At 38.6% G+C, this 16362-nt stretch overlaps 1 protein-coding gene across 12 annotated transcripts in view; it reads left to right on the top strand.

The window, feature by feature from the left end:
* Positions 1–16362, top strand: part of JAK2 (Janus kinase 2) — a 94258-nt gene that overhangs the window by 39184 nt on the left and 38712 nt on the right. For 3 of the 12 annotated variants that reach the window (XM_030471165.1, XM_030471171.1, XM_030471170.1), the window contains exons 2-7: positions 1960–2024; positions 2320–2385; positions 7311–7561; positions 14255–14378; positions 15154–15271; positions 15844–15989. In XM_030471165.1, the coding sequence (XP_030327025.1) occupies positions 7342–7561; positions 14255–14378; positions 15154–15271; positions 15844–15989 (608 nt within the window). In that variant the 5' untranslated portion in view covers positions 1960–2024; positions 2320–2385; positions 7311–7341. Of the gene's footprint in view, positions 1–1959; positions 2025–2319; positions 2465–7310; positions 7562–14254; positions 14379–15153; positions 15272–15843; positions 15990–16362 lie in introns of all 12 variants that reach the window. The other 9 variants (XM_030471168.1, XM_030471167.1, XM_030471166.1 and 6 more) reach the window with 4 other exon arrangements.

Here is a 16362-nt window from a genome sequence, read left to right as displayed (position 1 = left end):
GGAAGAAATTCTTTACAATGAGGGTGGTAAAACACTGGCACAGGTTGCCCAGAGAGGTGGTGGATGCACCATCCCTGGAGACATTCAAGGCCAGGCTGGATGTGGTTCTGGTCAACCTGATCTAGTTGAAGAAGTCCCTGCTCATTGCAGAGGGGTTGGGCTGGATGACCTTTGAAGGTCCCTTCCAGCCCAGACTATTCTATGATTCTATGTTTCTATAATAAGTGCAAACCAACCAAACTAACAAAAACAATTACAAGTGGGAAGCTGACTGACTTTTCTTCTTAGAATAATCTTGGTTTAGAAGTAAAAAATTTATTTTGGCTAAGTTTCATTAGACTCTTAATTCATTTTGGAATTGGGCATCCAGGAATGTTCCAGGTAACATTCTTTGCAACTCTCCTTTTAAAAGACCAAGTTGTGTCAGATGAGACTTAGTCAGTCTGAAAGTATGTAAACTGAATAGTTTTATAAGGTCTTGATGCAGATCCTATAAATAGGTATGTGTGTAAATATGTGCAGAAGAAAAAGTGGTTGACTAAAAAAAAAGAGAAATATATTAGGATAACCACTGTGAGCTTGTTTGGCTTGAGTTTTTCGTCTCCAAATTTCCATGCTTTTTGACCAGAGCTAAGAGCTGCTCTTTCATAAGCAAGCGACCATTTTTCTGTTTGTCATCTGAAGAAGGATAGACTTGGTATTAGGCTGCTTTATCCAATTTTTGCATTTGAAAATGCAAGCTGCAATGTCACCGAGCATATTGAAAATGCTGGGCAGAGAGTAGAAGTGCCTGGAGTTCTTAACCTGGTTTGTTCCATCAGTTCATCAGTAGCTGTCTCATACAGCTAATGATGCTGTGCAATTGATCTGCAGTTTTTGGAAAAAAATGCATAATTAACTACAGTGAGGTAAATCTTCATGCAGCTTCACTCAAAGTCAAGAACCCGCCTGGGAATGATGAATGCAAGGCAGTTCTGAGCATGGAACAGTACTTCAAAAATGGAAAACAATTTACAGTACACAGCAATGCCTCTTGATCTGAAACCTGCGCGAGCAGATGGTGGTTCTGTGCTTTGTTTGATCTGAAGCTCTCAGTTCAGTGTGCATGGAATGTGTGCTCAGTAGGTCAGTAATAGACTGCTCTGCCCGAGACAACCCCCTCTTTCTCCTCTGGCATTTTAATACACGTCTGGAAAATTTGCATTGATTGTACTGGACTTTGGATCAGATCTTAATTAGCTGGCTAGACAGCATTTGAAGGAAAATCCCTGGAGGTATATACAAAATACACAGCTGCCCAAACAAGGCAAAACTGCTTATCTCCAGCGCCGGCACTGCAAGGAAAGAAAAGCTGATCGTTGCCATAACAGCCTGACTTCTGAGAGAAGCTGAATTTACTGCTTGTTGAGATAGGTTCCTTTTTCTTAGGGTATTGATGATAGACTCGGTAGACACAGCATGGTGCTGAGGAAATTGTGTTGATTTCCTTCTCCTGTGTCCTGTCCAGGGAGATTTCTGTTTGAAGAGTCAGCAAAGCTTGCAGAGTTCTCTCAGTTTGAATTCTGTCCCCTTTGAACTTCAATTGTAACTTTTCCCCCTTTATTTAGTTTTAAAATGCATTTTTGCTTCTCTGTCAGGGCTGCTTCTACACTGGGAGGGTCCCAACAGGAAATTTATCATTTTTTTCACCGGTGCAGGAAGTTGCTGTTATGCTTAAGTACTTTCAAGTGGTGTTTCTTGAAACCACGGAAATGTTGTGCAAGGAGAGCAAAGGGGGCGTGCCCTGTCATTCCTGCTGCAAGACAGTTGTTGTTAACTTCCACATGAATTTAAATGAGTGGTTTTCAAATACAATTAATTGTTCTGGCTAAAGGGAGTGTTACTACTAAGTGAACACACCATGTCTCCTTTTGTAATTACTTCTCCATTTCTCTTTTCTTCATGTAATGCCATCAACAGTTTTCTTAAATGGATGCTGTATTCACAGAAAACAAAAACGTGGTGACTGAAAAAAAAAAGAATTGGTAACTATGTTCCAGGTTGGATTTCATACACCAATTTCTTGCTAGAACTGAGGAGCAGTCTCAATACCAAAAATGCATTTTTAAAAAATGTTGGGTTTGATTTTTTTTAAAAATTTGTATTTAAAAAACCCTAGATTTAAGAAGTTCTTGGCAAAGACAGTGGGAATTTGGGCAAATGAGATAGGGGTGGATCACTCTGTACCTAAACACAGATTTAAACTCTTAAACAACAATGCGTTGTGTATTGTTCACAGCCATTAACTTTTCTAATATTAAATATGTGTTTTTACTGCAGAGACATTATGTTCTACCACTGCTCGTGCGCCTGCTTTGTCTGACCTCCTGCGGATACCAGCAGTGAGTGAGTGACTTGTTATATGCTTATTTAAAGAGCTTCATCATTCTCATGTTTCATTCAGAGATTTCTCAAGTGATAAAAGGTAATTAACAGTTGGGGATTTATCTGTAGTGCGAGATTGCTCTGATATTTGAACCTCCCAAATTTAGTTTAAAAAATAGGTGTTCGAAGTGGTATAGTTTAAGATCCTAGCCCTGAAGGTTTCCCTAGAAACCCACAAAAAAAAAAAACCCTAAAAGCGTACGCTGCAGGGCAGGAGGATTATTCGCATGAAGGAGTTTAGATTTTGCAAAACTGTAGACCCCATGGTTCAAATAAAGAAATAAAAAATGTTGTTCTAAATGGGCCATGAATGCTCCATATAATTACATCATGAGGACTGTGTATGTCCTCCACATTATAATGGAATTTCTTGCATAAATAGTGGGTTTCAATCTCATTAATCAATTTCTTCCTGGTTGACTTAAAAAGAACTGTATGAATTAGTGCAGTCCTGTGTGGCTGGTAAAATTAACCCTCAGATGCACTAGAGGTACAGACAGCAACAGAGAGTTGTGTGTAAACATGTTGCATTGTAGATGCTGGTGACAGCAGTTAGAGCAAGACAGGGAAGGATTAATCTCATCCTTTAGAAGCTGTGACTTGAAATATTATCCAGATTAGGAACATTAAAATAATCCTATTAGATCAAATCCTCTGTTCATCAGTACCAGAATCAGATCTTTTATAGTTAGTAGACTTGATCTCCAAATCAAGATGTTTATATTCCATCCAGATTCTGTTACACATTGTTATGTGGATAAATGGACAGGCCATTTTTCTCTTTCACTGAATCTTATGTCAGATACCCACTTTCAGGTATGTGCGGACATATCTCCTTTTTGGCAAATAAATAGATAAATCTGTGGTAATGTAGCTTACCTAGAAAAGTCACATTCTGGGTGCGTTAAAAGAGTGGACTATTTCGCGTTTTGTATTTACTTTGTGTATTTACTTTACATTTTTTACTGTATTTTGTTGTTATTTCACATATTTAGGTATGATCAAGCAAGATTCCGTTCTTGGTTATGGAGATTTAAGGAGGGAATGATGAGGGGTTTTTTTGAAATGGCAAATGTGTTTCTAAATACACAAACTCTATGAAGGAGGGCTAGGCACAAACATGTCTGTTTAGTTCACTTTGGAAATTGGCCAGGTTTTCAGTTAGTTCTATAAACAGTATTTCCATTCAGTGCTGGATAGACAATACCACGTGACCAAGATGAAAGAATCTGTCAGTTCAGGTGAAGGTTTATATTCAACAGAGTTATTATTGGAGTATTTTAGAAAAATTACTGTGCTAATTAAATAAGCCTTCCTCTGGAGATAAAATCTGTGATGTTTTGTATAAGCAAATGGTAGAACACAAACATTACATTTTACATACTGTTGACTTACATACATAAGAAACATGAATTCCTTGATCGGTTAACATAAAAGCATTTTTTTCCTTAATTGAACAGTTTCTTGTTACCTGTGTGCTGCCTTTACAGCTGAAAGTACACGTCTCTTACATTTAAAGGTTGCTGGCTCTGTGATCGAGGGTTCAGGCTAGACATGAGGAAGAAATTCTTTACAATGAGGGTGGTAAAACACTGGCACAGGTTGCCCAGAGAGGTGGGGGATGTGCCATCCCTGGAGATGTTCAAGGCCAGGCTGGATGTGGTTCTGGGCAGCCTGATCTAATTCAAGATGCCCCTGCTCACTGCAGGGGGGTTGGAATAGATGGCCTTTGAAAGTCCCTTCCAACCCAACCTATTCTATGATTCTATATGCCCGCCTTAGATCAGGGCCCAAGGAATGTAGTGAGGGACACTTGCACCTAGAAATTCAGATTTAATATATCTGTGATACAGTGGCTCTTTATGTTGCTTTGTTTGGGAAACAAAATTACGCACTTTTTTCTTGATGATGGTGTCTTTTTTTTCTTTTTTTCTGTTGTGTTTTTCTTTTTTTTTCTTTCCCCTAGAATTACCATCATAATAGAATAATTTTATCCTACTGTATGTGTAATTGAATATTTTTGTCTATCACATAGCGCATGAAGTGAATGTTTTCCTCCTTAAAGATATTCAGCTTTGTGTTTCTGCTGGCTTAACCATTGTAATCCATTTCTGTAGCACAAGTCATCTTTCACCCACATATATGTGTATTTGTACACTCATGCTTTCCTCAGTAATTGTAGTTGGGAGCAGAAAATTTTAAAAAGTCATGTTCCAAACAGTTCTTTTACGATACAGCAATATAGTCCAGTATAAACAAAAAATCTAAAAAGCTGTTGAAAAATGCGCTTTTAAAAGTGTAACACCCATCTACCTATCCAAAACAGTAAACATATTTTGAAGTGAAACAATAACATTTTAATGTTGAATATGTTTATTAACTGTTCAGTATTTTCGTCAGCAACGTACAGTGGGATTGAATGCACCCTCAGCAAGTTTGGGGGTGACACCAAGCTGAGTAGTTCAGCTGGCTGATGGGCTTGAGGGAGGGGATGCCACCCAGAGAGACCTGGTCAGGCTTGAGCAGTGGGCCCATGTGAACCTCATGAGGTTCAGCAGGGCCAAGCGCAAGGTCCTGCACCTGGGCTGGAGTGATCCCCAGTATGAGACTGGGGTACAAATGGGTTGAGAGCAGCCCTACAAAGAAGGTCTTACGGATATTGGTAGGGGAAAAATGAGACATGAGCTGGCAATGTGCACTTGCAGCCCAGAAAGCCATCTGTACCATATAAAAAAAAACGTGGCCAGCAGGTTAAGGGATGTGGTTCTCCTCCTCTGCTCTGGTCTTGTGAGGCCTTACTTGGAATCCTGTGTCCAGCTCTGGGGAAGACATGAAAGCAAGTTAGAGCGAATCCAGAGGAGGGCCACAAAAATGATCAGAAGGCTGGAACACCTCTCATGAAGAAAGCCTGAGAGAGTTGAGGTTGTTCAGCCTGGAGAAGAGAAGGCCTCAGGGAGATTTTATTGTGGCACAAAACATTCAGTCTTTCTTTATAACTGATGTCTTGTTTAGACTTATTCTGCATTTTGAAAATATGAAATGCTGAATTCCAGGTGGTTGCTGCTTAGTATCAATTTTAATAAAAGCAAGCCTAATATGTGGTCAAAGCTTTTGTCGTAAGCATGGATTAGACTGACTAAAATTGTGATTTAGTCACAGAATCATCGAATGGTTTGGGTTGGAAGAGACCTTAAAGATTCCAACCCTCCTGCCATGCACAGGGACACCTTCCACTGGACCAGGTTGCTCCAAGCCCCGTCCAACCTGGCCTTGAACACTGCCAGGGATGGGACAGCCACTTCTTTGGGCAACCTGTTGCAGCGTCTCACCACCTCACAGCAAAGAACTTCCTAATATCTAATCTAAATCACCCCTCTTTCAGTTTAAAGCCATTCCCTCTTGTCCTGTCACTACAGGCCCTTGTAAAAAGTCCCTCTCCAGCTTTCTTATAGGCCCCCTTTAGGCACTGGAAGCTGGTACAAGATCTCCCCTGAGCCTTCTCTTCTCCAGGCTGAACAAGCACAACTCTCTCATCCTGTCTCCACAGCAGAGCAGCTCCAGCCTCCTGATCATCTTTGTGGCCTCCTCTGGACTCGCTCGAGCAGGTCCATGTCCCTCTTGTGTTGGGGGCCCCAGAGCTGGATGCAGTACTGCAGGTGGAGTCTCATGACAGCAGAGCAGAGGGGCAGGATCACTTCCCTTGACTTGCTGGTCACGCTCCTTTGGATGCAGCCCAACATGTGGTTGGTTTCTGGGCTCAAGCGCTCACTGTGGGGTCATGTTGAGCTTCTCATCAACCAACACCCCCAAGTCCTTCTCTTTAGGGCTGCTCTCAGTACGGTCTCTGCCCAGCCTATAGTTGTGCCTGGGATTGCCCTGACCCAGGTGCACTTGCACTTGACTTTGTTGTACTTCCTGAGGTTTGCACAGGCCCATCTCTCCAGCCTGTCAAGGTCCCTCTGGATGGCATCCCTTCCCTCCAGCATGTAGACCGCATCACACAGCTTGGTGTCATCGGCAAACTTGCTGAGAGTGCATTCAGACCCACTGTCCATGTCATCAGCAAAGATGTTGAACAGTGCTGGTCCCAACGCTGACCCCAAAAGAGGTGAAGAAGAGCAAAGACATTGTTCAGCTGGCTTTCAGAATATGCAGTCAATCACTTTAAAAAAAAGGCAACAAACTATTATCATATATAGTTATATATGTGGTTATATATTGAGTTATTAGTCGCCTATTTTCTTTGATTACATTTATCAAAGAAGATTTCTAGCTTGAGTTTCTTATGAATAAACTTCATTAGCCTGAAAGAAGATGGTCTTGGGAGTCCTCCCATTTTTATATACAAACCAAGTCTTCTGATTTAGAGTGTCACCTCACTTAGTACATGTTTTCTTTTAAGTGTCTACTTAAGATTAAAACTCAGCGAAAAGGAGCTATTCGTGTCCTTCTCTTCATCAGTGCCAGTTTATAACCTAGCTAATTGTTTTGTAAGTTACCAATGCAATCTTTGTATTTAGACTGGGAATATAACGAGTTGTGCATATGTCATTGTAGGGATTACTTTAGTTTTCAGATTTAACCAGCATGTTTCAACTGGACAGGTAAGCACACAGTGTCTGAAATCCAGTGTGAGGTAATAAATCCTCTAGTGGGACTCCCAACTAATATCTTTGGTTTTCCTGTCATAATGTCTTCTGTTTTTCAAACTAGAGCTACCTAGTAAATCAAAGAGAAACTTAACGTTTGGTAAACCTTCTAAGCCATTCTCTTATCCTCAGCTGTTAATGTTCTTCCTGTGTCAGAACAGTACTGTCATTAAATAGGAGAATTACAAGCAAAACCGAATACAGTTAGTCAAGAACTACGCCTTACATTTCTTTTAGGCAAATGCTCTGAACAGAACCAAACCGAACAATGGCCTGTCTTACAATGACAAATATGGAAGGTACAGAAACTTCTACTGCCCATCAGAATGGTGACATCCATGGGAATAGCAGTGCACCCAAGCAAACAGAACCATTGCTTCAAGTATACCTTTATCATTCTCCTGGGAAGACAGGAGGAGATTACCTTCAATTTCCAGCTGGAGAATATGTCGCAGAAGAGATCTGTGCTGTTGCCTGTAAAACCTGTGGTAAGTATATACATACCAGTTTTCCTAATGAGGGAGTGAAATTCAACTTAATGCAAGAAAGTTTTCAATAATGCAGAGCCCATCAATGTGGTGGCATTTTAACTGAAATGCTAACCTCTTCGTTCTTTCAGAAGTAATTAGCACTAGGCTGCAAAACTGTTCCTGTTGGAGAGGTTGTGAAACTGAGATTATAATTGGGTAACTGCTGTGTTTTTAAAATAATTTGAGGGTATGCTATCCTTTACCTTGAAGTCTTCTTTCATTGAACCGACATATTGTTTGGATAGTTAAATCACAGCAGGAGCTGGAAATAACTTGAATTGCTTTCTGTTGCAACCCTACAAAACAGATTGGCCCTGGAAGTTGTGCATGTATTGTATGTTATACATGTTTAATCACTTTGCAGATGGAAACTGTTCTATTAGATATGACTACTTGTGGGTAATTGTTTGAAAATAAAGTGAGTAAATGACAGGACAATATATTTGAAATAAATAATCATGTTTATATGTAAGAATGCCTTTGAATTGTTACATATGCTCAGAGATTAACATGAACATGTGCTGATACCCAGAGTAAAAATACTTCAAGCATGCATTTTGTGCATGCATCTTTCTTTCATTGCAAAAGTACATTGAATTTGTGAATAAAAAAATTAATTCCAATAAACTTTGGATATCAAAGTGACTGTCTTTTTGTTTCTCATGCAAATGTGAACACATACATGTACACATATCTTTGTATCTTCTTTTGGGCTGTCAGTGGTACAAGATTAGATTTGTCTTTTAACTATCCAAGTGCCACATTTCAAGTGCAAATGAATTTAAAAGAAAGGCTTGTAATTCCAAATCTTTCTTTCATATTGGGTTACAAATATGAAGCTGCTGAGTCTGTATATTTTATTATCTTGAAACACCTTACACTTGCGATGTTGGGGGTTTTTTGCTATGCTGTTTTTAAATATGCTTTAAATGACTACTTTTGGGAGGGATCTGTCAGTTCGGTGTTGTTGAATGTTTTGTACTGACTGAGTTTCATGCTGTGAATTGGTAGTTTCACAAAGATTCTCCTGGGTTTAAGCCCCATTGTTCTTTGGAGATCTTCAGGCATGGCAGAGTCTGGCTAAGATCTGAGTTTGTGAGTCGCTGTTCATGTAACATGACAGCTTTAGGCAGATAAGCACATACTGTGCAGAAGCATTGCCCAGGATTCATTCTCGGAGGTCATGAGGAAGTAGTGTGGTATTCAGAACTTTTAGCTTTGTGAGAATTCACTGTTCTGATGACCTTGTAAGTCTGAGTTTGACAGATTGACCTGGGAGTGTTCTTAAAGTTAAGATATCTTTTTGATGGTGGTTCAAATGAAGATCTTTCCAGTATCTTCCACTGTATCCCCAAGGTTCCATAGTCTCTTTCCTGCAGTTGAAGAAAAGAAAAAGGGCGTGAGCCATATATGATATTCTTCTCACGCACATCACAAACATGCAAAACCCAATTCCTGCTTATCCACAAATCCAGATAGTCTTGTTTCCTATGACATCATCTGAAGACTTTATACTATATTGCTTGTTTTGTAGGACCTCACCAGTGCTTCTCAAGGCTTCTAGCTTTCTGGGGTACCAGTTACTGTTTTGCTGGTATAGCTAAGTACAAATGTTAAAAATAATTTGTGTGAATAGTACAAGTTGGTTTTGTATTTTTCTATTGTTTCAGCATTCTTCATCAGAGTTTCTAAAGTATATCACTAGTGATTTATACTTGCTTGTATATATAAAATGTTTTATCATATTGAGCCTTTATCCTTGTAGAGCTGAGGTAGACAGAGTCCTCTGAAAAGTGATTTATGCCTGGCAGCTACTATGCAAATATTATACAACCTTTTTCTGAGTGGAATTTATAACTACATTTTTTTGTAAATTGGTGGAAAAGGCTGAAGTGGCTGCAGGTTTACATTTATGCCATGTTCTTGAAAATCTTAATAAATTAGCAACAAAGTATGCAGAGCTAGTGACTTTAACTAACATTTTAATAGCAAGCTGCAAAACATTTTGGCGAAGTTAAAGGCGCATGGTTTTGGTTAGCATATTGCATTTCTGCCATGACCTGTCCTGCTGGTATATAGGAACCCTAAATTTCTGTAGGGTATATCTGAGTTTATTTGTTCTGATTTCCCCTTCTGTTAGGGTTGCTAAACCCTTGAAATATTAACTTTAAAGGAACTAGAATCCCAAGAGGGAATTTGATAATCCTGACTGGGTTGCTAAGTTACAGGTAGCTGACAGTTTAAAAACCCTTGAATTTCTTGACTTCTGTGTCTGGTTTTGTTTGTTTTGTTTTATTTTGGTTTTTAATGTTGGTATCCTGAAACTCCACCTAGGAACCTTTTAATTCTCACCTATCTAAGTTGCAAATAGATTGGAAGTTCCATGGTACTTCCTTGAAAACTGCTGGTGCCTCCTGGAAGCCCATAGGATAGCAGAGAATTTATGATTATGCCGAAGTAAAAATACTGTTTCAAAACATTTAATGTGACTAACACTGGCAGTGTCTGCAGTCAGTTAAACTCAAGGGAGTGACTGTTACATAATGTGATGGTATGCAGTACTTTGTGCTTGTATGGCTCAGTACCTGAGATTGCTTGTTAGTAGCTAGAGAATTTTAAGCATATTGTCCTTAACATGCTGAATTTCCCAAATTCACATATCTCAGAGTTATCTGTGATTATAACTGCCCACTGTGGGTTTTGGGGGATTTTTTGGTTTGGGGATTTTGGGGGGTGGGGGTAGGGTGGGGTGTTGGGTTTTTTTCTCTTTTCTGAAGCGATAGCCTTTATTGAAAATCCGCAGTCACACGACACGCCACCCGCACCCTCCTGCGCCCCAGCCCCCTGACGCGAGGAATGAACTCTGAGCAATTCCGTTTTGCCAGGAAAGGAAACCTGTCCTTTGATTAACTGTTCAGAAAACATTTTGCTGACAGGATAGAGACAGTGAATGTGGTGTCAGAGTTTGGTAAGCCTCCAGTTTGCATGACGGATGAGGGCTAGATACTATTTGTTTGTAAGAAAAGCTAAGCAGTTTTCAATCTGCTATGTACAAGACTTTCTAAGTTTTAGATAGTTTACTTGACAGTTGTGTGAGAACTGACTGATGTTTGTATTGGACTTCAAAAATCGGAGAATTTTTAAAAATTGTCTTTACTCATTAACTCCATGCAGCTAATCGCTTTCATCTGTATATGTCTAGTGACTTACTATATGCTTGAATTAACAGTTTAGTAAGAAGTATTTCTACTGTAGACTGCATGTGGCTTCCACGTGTCATAGTGATGTCATGGCTTTTGTGATTCACAGTTTCTGGGTTTTAATTTTTCTTTACAGAAGGATGTTGCCTAATGAAAATATATTGTATGGGTGAAAGGGTACCTAACGCCAACAAAGGAGGAAATAATAGAGAAAAACTGTGTTTCCTTAGCTGCTTACCATGGTAAATGAAATAGTGTGACTTGTCTGAATGTGGAGATCTAAAATCATAATGAGGAAAGGAAGAAACTACTATGCAAATAATTCTTTTTTTAGGCTTAAGGTAGAAGTTTGAGGACTAAAATTCTGCTGTGTTACAGCCTTGCATGATGTTACTTGACAGACTGTATAGTATCATGAAGCTCCTTTACTTCACCTTATATACAAAATAAAGTACTTGCCAGAAGATAGTCATGTTTATGTCTTTGCAATAGTCCAGAAAATTTATTTAATAGCCCTTGCTGGAGAAGTTGAAGTGGAGAACAGTTCTGCTTTATTATGTCTGAGTCACTGTCTTCTCTCCTAATTGATCACTGATTGATTTGATAGCATGGCTAGTGCAGTGCAGAAACCCAGGGGAGTTTTTTCAGTACCTGTTGTGATCAGCTTTTCTGATTCTACATGTGTTGAGACTACATTTCTCAGAACTTTTCACTATTGTTGACGTGTCTAGGCTTCATCAGAAGACTTTGATTCCCCACCTCCACCCCCAGTCTTTTGGTTTTCATTGTTTCTGGAGAAAACACTTAAATACTGAAATTACCATTTGCTTAAAAAGTCCCTGCAATTAATAATGCTGGTGAGATTTACATGAAATAAGAATTTTTAGTGCCTCTGCTTTTGTCAGATTTTTGTGGGCCACTTTCAAGACTCTGATAAGGGGGTTTGCTTTACTTGTATAATCCTTGAACTTTTTCAAGTGCAGCAGTATTCTGGCACAAATGCATAATTCTTAAGAGGAAGAAAAAGAGAAGAATAAAAATGTACTACTTTTCTTGGAAAGCATGTATAATCGATATGTCACTGAGCACTGGCAATGAAAAGTACAAGTCACCGTTCAGCATAACAAACTTTAAAGTGTGAGCGATAGATGAGTGCACAGTTTGCTCTTCACACATAAGACAGTGAAACAGATTTTTTGGATTTTTTTTTTTTTTTTTTAGTGCCAAAACGTCTGATTTGCAGGGGAAATTCCAAAGTCAGGTTCTTCACTTAGGTGAAGTTTCAGAATGGCAATTATATGATCTGGATAGAAAAATCTGTGAGTTTCTTTGGTTTTGCTCAGTTTTTTTTAGGGGTTGGGTTGTTGTGTCTGTAATGTATTTTGTGAAATATGGCAGCTTAACATTTGAATTTAAGAATATGACTTGGAAATTTGTTCTTCTTCAGTATGCTTGTGTGGGATTCTTAATAGGGGAAATGCATTAATAAGACTAGGTAAATATTCAGCATTGTCTTGAATGGTGTTTAGCATCTGGCTAGAATCCTGAAATAGGCTGGTGATTCACATGCCCTACTCTGTAATACATCTGAAATTATTTGGGATGCAGAAACCATACAGCCTTAAATCTGCAAAGTCAGTTGTTACTGCTTTATAGACAACTGATCTTTAATGTAATCTAGTTGATCCAGATATGATCACTTCACACATCAAATGAGAACCATGATTGGTTGCATAATATAGATTTCTTTTTAACTCCATAAAATTGAGTTAATTTAGTATGTCTTCAAACTCTGATGGATCAAATATGTTCTACTGCACCATAAAGTTGCAACATCTACATTTACAGCTAATTCTTCAATTACTTAATCACCTCAGGGTTATTCCTTTGGGGGTTTTGTTTAGTTTTGGTTTCTCTTTGGATACTTTAATCTTTTCAGTTTCTGTAGTTTCCTGTAAGTCTGACTCCTTTTCATAGAAAGTCATGTGTCAGGACCTGTAGTTCTGGAATATTTCGGTGAGCTTTAGTTTAAACGAGTGTCAGATGATTAGCTTGTAGATGTCAGCAGTTTAACCTGACATTTGCACAATAGACCTCTTGTTCTTAGCCCTCTTAATGGCTCCCTACAGAGACAAACCTCTTTTTGTAAAAAATTTAAGCTAGTTGTTATTCAAGGCTGAATTACTTTCTGTTCCACAAGCTTATGCAGTTTTATACGTGGCATTGATTAGTTGTTTGTAACTCACTCTCTTACATGCACTTCAGATGTGATGAAAGAAATTTGGGTCTGCCCCTTTTGGTAGGTGTTCAGAACAGAAATAAAGAAATAAGGCTGGGTTGTTTTTTTTTTCCCTTCCTGGTTTCTTGTGTGAATTTCGATGATTTCCTTCTAAGTCTTTGGGCAGGGCCATGGGTATTTCGACTTTTACCATAACTCTTTTGTCTCTTAATGTGTCTTAAGTTACTTTTATTATCTTTATCTGGGGTTTTTTTCAGTATTTTTTTGTCTGCTTTCCCCAAAGTGTCTTGCTTTAATGTAAACATAGTTTTCTTTCATTTTGAAAGATGAAAGAAAACTACTGCGACTTTCACACTGCAATTTTCATCCTACTCTCTGACCTCTACACCTGTATACCTTCAAGTCTTCAAAACGTTTGTCAGTGGTTGAATTCATCATTTTGTGCTGTGAGTTCTCAAGTATTTAAATGGTGTTCCAAATCATAGCACTAGCATCACATAGTACAGTGCTGCAGCATCTGCCTTATGTCAGGCTGTAGTTTGAGCTGGGAGCCAAAAAAACCAAATTAAAATTCTCGTGCTGCTGAAGAGTCAGTTCTCAACTGATTTCCATTAGTTTGTGGTTAAATAGGATCCTCATTAAAACAATCCTGAATTGTTGAGATGGAAAAAAAGATATTTTCCAGTTTTGTTTAATTAACAATATATGTTTGGTTTTGGTCTTAACTGAGCTACTAAAATATAAATGGAAGGTGGTTGTCCTAGTCACAGTGACTTTCTTTGTATTGTTTTATTTCTAATTTTTCATCAGTCGAAAATCTTAAAATCAGCGCCTAGATCTGGTTTAGGAAAAAGGTGATGTGCTGTTCTTAGCTGACTAATCTGAGAGGCAAAGAAGCCATTATATTAGATGCCATACAGAGAAAATCTTGTAGCCTAACAATAAGGTATAGGATAACAGGTGAACACAGTCTGCAGTCAGAGAACATAAAGGAAGAATAGGAAAGTAAACCAGCAAAAACAGTCTGCAGGTAACGGGGTGATGATTCCAATGCTGTTGACAATGATGGACTAATGCAATGAATAGTTGGAGAACATATGCCAATCTGCTGTTTTAACCCACTATTTATTTATTTATTTATTTATTTATTTAAATAAAGTTGATTGTTTTTGAAAGGAGTTTTCTATGTTTGCCTCTCTGTTTTTTGTTTAGGTATCATGCCAGTGTATCATAACATGTTTGCACTCATGAGTGAAACAGAGAGAATGTGGTATCCCCCAAATCACATCTTCCATGTAGATGAAGCCACCAGACTCACCCTAATTTACCGTATAAGGTAATCGAAATCAAATGTTATGCACTTTTCGTGGTAAAACAAGACTGTATGAGAAAACACAACCAATAAGATACTTAGTTGAACCATAGTTTCTCCAAGAGGTTGTGGACAGGTTGTTGGTGAGATTGTTGGTAATAATCTGCATAAGAGATGGATAAAAGACTCAAAATTATCGGAGTAGGTTTGAATAATGTATTTATTTCATTGTCTATATACCATACGTTTGCCATGTCAGACTGGAAAAAAAACAAATAAAAAATATAGCAGAAGTAAAAATATTATTTTTCTTAATGATACATTTCATCTCCTCTGTGATTGCCTGTTGGAAATTCTGCAATGCAGAGCAATTATCCTGTGTAGTCAGGCAGATGTCTGCAATAGAATCATTTTTCTCTAACCTTTCTCTGACGTCTGAAGCTACAGACGCAGTTCTCCTTATGTAAAAGATTTTGTTTAGGTGGCCTTCAGTGTTTCTTTAGGAGCTGTCTCAAAGGAAACTAGAAGACAGTAACATAGAATTCTCTATATTCAGATTAGTGACCATAGCTTTGCAGAGCTCCTTATTCTTACCAGTACAGCTCATCACCCTGCTTAAATGCTGTGGTGCTTTAAGACACCAAAAACTGTATCCAAAGCCTTCCATTGACTAGCTGGGGCTTCATATTGGTCCTCCAAATCTGCCAGGACTAATTACATGTCTATGAGAGCAATAATGTCTGGTGTTGGTAAGCAGAAGTATCTGGTTATTGATGTTTACATAAATATTTCATAACAGGTTTTATTTTCCCCACTGGTATTGCAATGGCACCAGCAGAGCATATCGGTATGGCATTCTTCGTGGTACAGAAAGCCCTGTTCTTGATGATCTTGTCATGTCTTACCTATTTGCACAGGTATGATTTGGTTGATTATTTTTCTAATGTGGGTTGATAAATGTTGTTAGTATTTATTCTCTTTCATGTATTCTGATAGTAAATGTGTAGGCTGTTTTGACAGCTCGAGGCCCTCTCAAAATGAAAAATTCTGTGTCATACTGTATATTTGGAGAGATGAAGTTCAAATGGCAGTTGTGGGGAGAGCAGTGAGAGCGTATAGCTCCTTTCTTGTGCCACTGTCAATTTTTTCGGTGTGATTTCCATTTTCATTTTGGACTGACACAGTATGGACAACCATCATCCCCACATTGACCTTTTCAAGATTTGAAATTAAAAGATTTTGAAAACAGTGTTTCTAAGCATGATGGTAGCTGCTATCCATTATGAACATGCGCAGCTTTTTGCGGATGAAGGGATTCATTCAGGAGAGTGTAGTCTTAAAAAAAAAACAAACAAGAACAAACCTCCCAAAGCACCAAACCAAACAAATAAACAAAAAAACCCACAAACAAAACTACACTCCAAAATCCCCTTTTCATAAGCAGCAGTGCTACAGTTTTAACCTGCATTCTTGCATTCTTCTTTCTCAGTGGCGAGCTGATTTTTTGGACGGATGGGTACAGATGCCTGTTACTCATGAAACACAAGAAGAATGCCTTGGAATGGCTGTTCTGGATATGATGAGAGTGGCAAAAGAAAAGGACCAAACTCCACTGGCTATTTACAATTCAGTCAGGTGACTCCATACTTTGTAATTGTATCACACCAGTTTGATATCTAAAACCAAAGTTTTTGCACATTAGCATCTGGGAGGAGATGTTCAGCTGTTGGCAATTGATTTATTTAGCATACTGACTCCATAAACTTAGCCGTAGTGTAAACTAGAAATTATTAGAAAGGTTTTATCACATTTGTGGGTTTGGGTACATGGATTTGGTTCTCTTAGTGAGAGGTAAGGCAGCAGCTACTTACGTGGGAAAGAATGTACGTAGTAATTTGAGTTGGGAGAGACTTCAGGTCTGGATCCAACCCCCTGTTCCGATCATGACCAACTCCAAAGTTAGGTGAAGTTACTGAGGACGTTGTCCATTCAAGTCCTGAAAATGTCC

This window comes from Strigops habroptila, chromosome Z (genome assembly GCF_004027225.2).
Source record: "Strigops habroptila isolate Jane chromosome Z, bStrHab1.2.pri, whole genome shotgun sequence".
Lineage (NCBI taxonomy): Eukaryota > Metazoa > Chordata > Aves > Psittaciformes > Psittacidae > Strigops > Strigops habroptila.
This window is presented reverse-complemented; position numbering and strand designations above follow the sequence as displayed.